The sequence below is a fragment of the Acanthisitta chloris genome, unplaced genomic scaffold (assembly GCF_000695815.1).
Source record: "Acanthisitta chloris isolate BGI_N310 unplaced genomic scaffold, ASM69581v1 scaffold28578, whole genome shotgun sequence".
Taxonomy (NCBI): Eukaryota; Metazoa; Chordata; class Aves; order Passeriformes; family Acanthisittidae; genus Acanthisitta; species Acanthisitta chloris.
The window spans coordinates 1-5,394 of NW_008689080.1; the positions used below are offsets into that span (position 1 = coordinate 1).

The window sequence follows — 5,394 nt, forward strand, 5'->3', positions numbered from 1 at the left end:
GGAGTCTGGAATTTTTCCAGACTAAAAATGGTCGTTTCGTAGCCCTGTGGCACTGCCCTGACCTGTGCACTGGGTCCCCACTGGGAGTTTGTGCCTCCGGGTGAAGTTTCACCTGCACAGGTGATTGCTGTGGGATTTGTCCCTGGGTCACACCTCACCTGGTCCTTCAACAAGTTTGTCATGGCTCAAAGCAGAGCACAGTGGTGTCAGGGCAGGAGGTGCTGCTAACAGCACCAGAGCCACAGGTCACATCTTTGCATTTTCCTCTGTTTTCCTTCCCTTTCAACCCTGATGTGTTGTTCCTTTGGCAGGTCACACCAGGGAAGCCCTTGGACCCACAGGAGGCTGCAGGGAGCGACAAGGCCAACACCCAAACTGTCCAGGAGGAGCCAAACCCCCAAACCCCTGAGAAGAAGCCAAACCCTCAAACTCTCCAGGAGAAGCCAAACCCCCAAATCCCCCAGGAGGAACCAAACCCCTCGGAGCTGCAGCAGGACAGAGGCTGCAGCAATGTGACTCCTTCAGCCCAGAGGCACAACAGGACAGACCTGAGCCCCCCCAATCTCAGAGCTGGTGGTGCTAAAGGCACAGAAAAGGGGTACAGGGCCCCAGAAGGGAGTGAGGAGTGGCAGGATGACAGCAGTGTGTCCTCTGTGTGGGACAGCAGTGACCTGGGGGCAGAGTCCCTTGAGGCACAGCTGGGTAAGAGGAGGCTGTGGAGAAAACCAGAGCCTTGAGAATATCTTGGATAGATGAGAACAACTCACCCAATCTGCATCTTTGTCCCAGTAATGGATTTTTCTTCCATTCCTTGCAGGAATTCCCCTGGAGGACACCCAGGACCTTCCCCAGACTCGCTCTGGGCTCCAATCCTACAGGAATCACCTCCTCATGGAGCTCATGTGGCTGCAACAAGCTATTGCCAGTCGTAAAAACGTGAGGGCCTCATCCTACTTCTCCCCAAGCAGTGGTTGGACCATCCCAGAGTGTACAGGGGCTGGGCTGGGTGGGAATGGTTTGGGTATCCAGGCCTGGACTGGATGTTGAAGGGATTTAATCAGCAGGGATGGATCTTCCTGCCTGGGAGTCTCTGAGCTTTAATCACCAGTGCTCTTGGGTTTCTTTCTCTTGCAGTTCCTGATGCTGAAACATAAACTGGGCATTCCTGAGGGAAGGCAATCCTGAGCACTTGGATTGGTGTGGAGAGACTGTGGAGCTGCAGCACCAGCTGTGACATGACCTCATGGGCAGCAGCAGCAACTGAGGGGACCTCCAGCTCTGTGGGTTGATGGTTCTCACTTCAAAAATATGTGCCAAGAAAGCCTTTTACTCCCTTTAAATGCCAATATTTGGTCAGGGGTTAAACACTGTGAGGTCAGGGAGGTTGTGGTGTGTCCTGGAGAGATCCTAATGAGGCTCCTCCCACAAGAACCTTATTTCTCTTGGCTGAGCTGGAGAATCCCAGGGGAAAACCAAGGCTGGGAAGGCTGTCACAGGCAGAAGGTGCTTTGGAGCAGCTGCTGTGGTGGAACTGAAATGCCTGAAGTGCTTTGGACCTGTAGGACCAACCTGTGTGGGTGTCTGAGCTGTGTCTGGGATGGCTCCAAGTGTTCCTGGTGGCTTTTGGGGAACACCTGGTTGAAGTGCTGAGTTGGGAGGAGGTTCCTGACTGTGCTGAGCAGGTGAGGAGTGGTGGCACATCACCCCTGACCCTTGGGATAAGCTCAGTTCCCTACTCACACACCTCTGGCTGTGGCAGAGTCCCCTGGAGCAGGGAAGGGGTTTGGTGCTTTTTGCATTGCTCTACCTCAGGGACACTCCAGATCCCTCACAAAGGGACTTTCTTTCCACGTGGTGCTGTGGTGACCCCTGTGCAAACTCTGCATTCCTGTTGCCTCACCTGTCACTGGGGCAGGTAAATCCTTCTGTTCCTGACTGATCCCCACTTGTTTGTGAATAAAAAGCTTTCCTGATGCTCATCTCTGTTCCTGTCTGCCTTCCTGCCTCACCAGAGCCAAGTTGATCCATTTGTTTTGACCCCCTGGAAGGTGCTCAGTGCAGAAAATAGTGTGTGAGGGTGTTTTTCCAGCCCTTGGCACTTCCCAGGCAGGTGAAAAGTGATGACAAGGAGGTCACAGCTCCTGTGTGGAGGGACATGAGCTGCTGCCTTGAAGATGCTGATACACAAGCACTGCTCAGAGCCTGGTTGGGGCAGTGGCACAGCCTCTTGTCCCTGGTGTGTGAGGATTAGAGCCCTGTGGCTGCTGCTTCTCAAGCACAAAGGTGCTCTGCAGGTGTTTGCTGTGGCCTCCAGGCCAGCCCACAACTTCCTCCTGCTCCCAACTCTATTCACATTTTATTTCTGCCTTAGGAGCACCTTTAACTCCTGGGTGAGGAGAAGGCAGAGTAATGAACAGCTCCTGGATCACCTCCTCTTGCCAAGGCTGTCTCGTTTCAGTGCTTCTGATTAATCACAAGGCTGACACTGATTTTTCCTTTCTGTGATCCATCTGGGGTTTGGGACTGATGAGGAATCCCACCCTTCCTTCCTCAGGGACACTGGGCTGTTTGGCAGATGAGAGGCTCTAAGAAAACCCTGGAGTAATCTCTGTCAGAGGCTGTGCAGTGTGACCTGGGACAGTGGAGGAAGCCACTTAACACATGCTTGGCCACAAGAAAAGATTCCTGGTTCTTCTTGGCCACAGGAAAGGGGAGATCCTAAAAATATTCCTTCTAATCAAAACCCAATCAGTCCCAGAGGTCCTGTTGAGCGATTTATTAACAATTTATTACCCTCCAGTGCTGAACAAGACAAGTTAATCATTCTTGTCTTGAAACACCCACAAAAAAAACTTCCCTTAATGAGGTGCCTTGTCCCATCCTGGTTCCCAGGGAGTTTAGTCCATGGATTTTGACATCTGTGTGTCAAAATATAACTTTTCCCAGGTGTAACTGAGCCAGAGGCTCTGCTGCTGAGCCAGGAGCTCCCCCCAGCCATGGGGGTTACCTCTCATCAGGTTCCCTTCCTCTGCTTCTTGCTGTGTCCTGTTCATGAAGCAGCTACACACAGCATGACTCCCCCAGCAGTGAGCAGCATTCCTTTCCTGCCACAGCCCCTAGGGAGATGGACAGGGATATAGTGGGGAGCTGTTCCAGAGAATCAGCATGTTGGGGTTGGAATGAGGTGGTCCTGAAGGTCTCATTCAACCCAAACCAGTCTGTGATTCTCTGCAGTCAGTCAGAGCTTCTCACCACGCGTGTCATGGGATGGGGAAGCATAAATGCCTGGGGATTTACAGCCTGCACAAGTGACTTCTGGAGAGGTTTGGATGTCCAGACTGTCTCTGCACACTGAGTTTCTAAAGAAATGGTACATCTGTTATATGTTTGCTAGTGAAAACTAGGTTTAAACTACAGCAGAACTCCTCTGTGTGTTCCTATAGCTCTTGTTCCAGATCCTGGAGTCTTAAACTTTCCATTTTCCTGCTTTTCCTGACTTTCTAAGCAGGGCAATGTCAGTGTAGGCCACCAGGGAAGGAAAGAAGGATGAGGGTTGAGATTTGGGCACTCCTTTTCCATGTGGGCATGTTGTTTAGTGCTTCTTTTAGGGTTAGTTACCTAGTTAGGTAAAAGGTCAGGTCATTTAGCTTAGAACGGTCAGTTTTGTCTTTAAATTTACCAGCTCTGCCCACAAATCTGTTTCACTTCCCTTTCAGGTCCTGCAAGAAGAGCTATTACTGAACCAGCTGAAGTCTTGTGGGGGAGTTGCTGTTTTCAGGGGCCCAGAGAGGATTCCACACTAGAAATCAGCAAATAAATGCTGAGGAACATGAGGAAATGATTAAAGTGTGACTTACTTTTACCACCAATGTCTTCCCCTAGGATCTTCCCAGTCACCAGTGTCACTATCAAAGCCAGAGAGTTACAAAGAGGCACTGCCAGGGACAGGTCTGAAATGGAAGTTTTAACACAATTTTAAAGGGAGAATCTTGGTTTTTTTGTGATTGTGACAAGGTTTGGAGCTTAGCTCAGTCACTACAGTCATCAACAGCACTGATCCTGCCCAAATCCCAATCAACTCACTCCAAAGGAGCAATAAGAACTGACCTGTGGATGCCAAGGTGAGGTAGAAGAGGAGAGATCCACCTTGATTGAGCAGAAAGGGCACCATGTACTGCAGGGAGAACACAAACCTCTCAGCTGCTGCTGCTGCAAACCCACTCTGCTCCCCGTGAAGGAGCTCAGACAGAGCTGTTCACCCTGTGCTGAGTTTGGCAGCACAAATGTGACACCTGGGTGATTCTGGTACCAGTCAGAGCTCATTTCATGCAAAATATGAGGATGAAGGGCATGACAGGAAGGGCAGAACTACAGGCAATGACATTAAACACTGCTGAGGATGAAGAATTGGGATGACTGGAGGGATATTTAACACTTTGAGTAAAGGCAGCAGGGACAGAGTAAGGAGGGATGAGTGACCCCAGAGGGAATTTGCCCCCCTGCCATGTCCTGTCTCGGTGTCTCACCTTGTAGTTGAGGCAGAGGAAGCGGATCTCTGCCAGCAGCTGCTGCAGGCGACCCTGGCCCCTCACATCCTCCAGTCCTGCTGCTCCTGCCCGCAGGAAGGGGCTGCTGGAGCCCCACAGCACTGCCACCAGTGCCAGTGCCAGCACCTGCCCTGCAGCACAGCCTGGTGTTAGATCCCTGAACAGCCAGGAACTGGTTCCCAGCACAGCCTGGGATCAGCTCCCACCACAGCCCCGACACTGCCACCCCCATCAGGGAAAGCCTCACCTGCCCTTGAACACCTGGGAGTGTTCCAGGCCGGGTTGGATGGGGCTTGGAGCAACCTGGGATAGGGGAAGGTGTCCCTGCCCATGGCAGGGGGTGAGACTGGGTGATCCTTAGTGTAAAACCCAGGATTCTAAAGCCTCTCTGCTCTGAAGCTGGGAGAGCTGGGGGTGTCCAGTCTGGAGACGGAAAGACTCTGGGGAGACTTTAGAGCCTCTTCCAGTGCCTAAAGGAGCTCTAAGAGTGCTGGAGAGGAACTTGGGACAAGGGATGGAGGGACAGGACAAGGGCAGGGTTAGATGGGACACTGGCAAGGAATATCTGTGAGGATGGTAAGACACTGGCACAGGTCGCCATACCCCAACCCTGAGTGATCATTCCAGGTTGGATCAAGCCTTGACCAACCTCTGGTAGGACCTGTCCCTGCCCATGGCGTTGGCACCTTAAGCTCCACCCCAACCCCTTAACATACTATAAGCCCCGATCTCCACGACCATCCTCCCGCCCAATCCCCACACACCCCTCCATGCCCACACTCCCCTCCCACCCCTCTCTGACCACCCTCACCCCCTTTTCTTTCTCTCTCTCCCTCCATCCCTATCC

The 5,394-nt window shown here is 52.2% G+C and overlaps 2 protein-coding genes across 2 annotated transcripts; one reads left to right on the plus strand and one right to left on the minus strand.

Moving 5' to 3' along the window:
• Positions 1–311: 311 nt before the first annotated feature.
• IQCC (IQ motif containing C) lies at positions 312–1,185 on the plus strand (the record flags this gene model as incomplete). Its single annotated transcript, XM_009081303.1, has 3 exons — positions 312–702; positions 818–936; positions 1,135–1,185. Coding segments are annotated over 3 exons (561 nt in total), but the record flags the coding sequence as incomplete, so codon positions are not given.
• Positions 1,186–3,610: 2,425 nt separating this feature from the next.
• Positions 3,611–5,288, minus strand: TMEM234 (transmembrane protein 234). Its single transcript, XM_009081304.1, has 5 exons — positions 5,264–5,288; positions 4,527–4,678; positions 4,108–4,174; positions 3,858–3,950; positions 3,611–3,618 (listed from the first exon to the last, which is right to left on the minus strand). The coding sequence occupies exons 1-5, from the start codon at positions 5,286–5,288 to the stop codon at positions 3,611–3,613; spliced, it is 345 nt and encodes a 114-aa protein (XP_009079552.1).
• Between the last annotated feature and the right edge of the window lie 106 nt (positions 5,289–5,394).

What these genes read in the sequence shown, in the direction of transcription:
- TMEM234 (XM_009081304.1), bottom strand. Translation starts at nt 5,288, where the DNA reads ATGGTCGTGGAGATCGGGGCTTATA. An exon ending in TCCTCTGCCTCAACTACAAG is followed by an intron (nt 4,175 to 4,526) that starts GTGAGACACCGA and finishes TTCTCCCTGCAG; the next exon opens with TACATGGTGCCCTTTCTGCT. An exon ending in CCTCACCTTGGCATCCACAG is followed by an intron (nt 3,951 to 4,107) that starts GTCAGTTCTTAT and finishes CTTCCATTTCAG; the next exon opens with ACCTGTCCCTGGCAGTGCCT.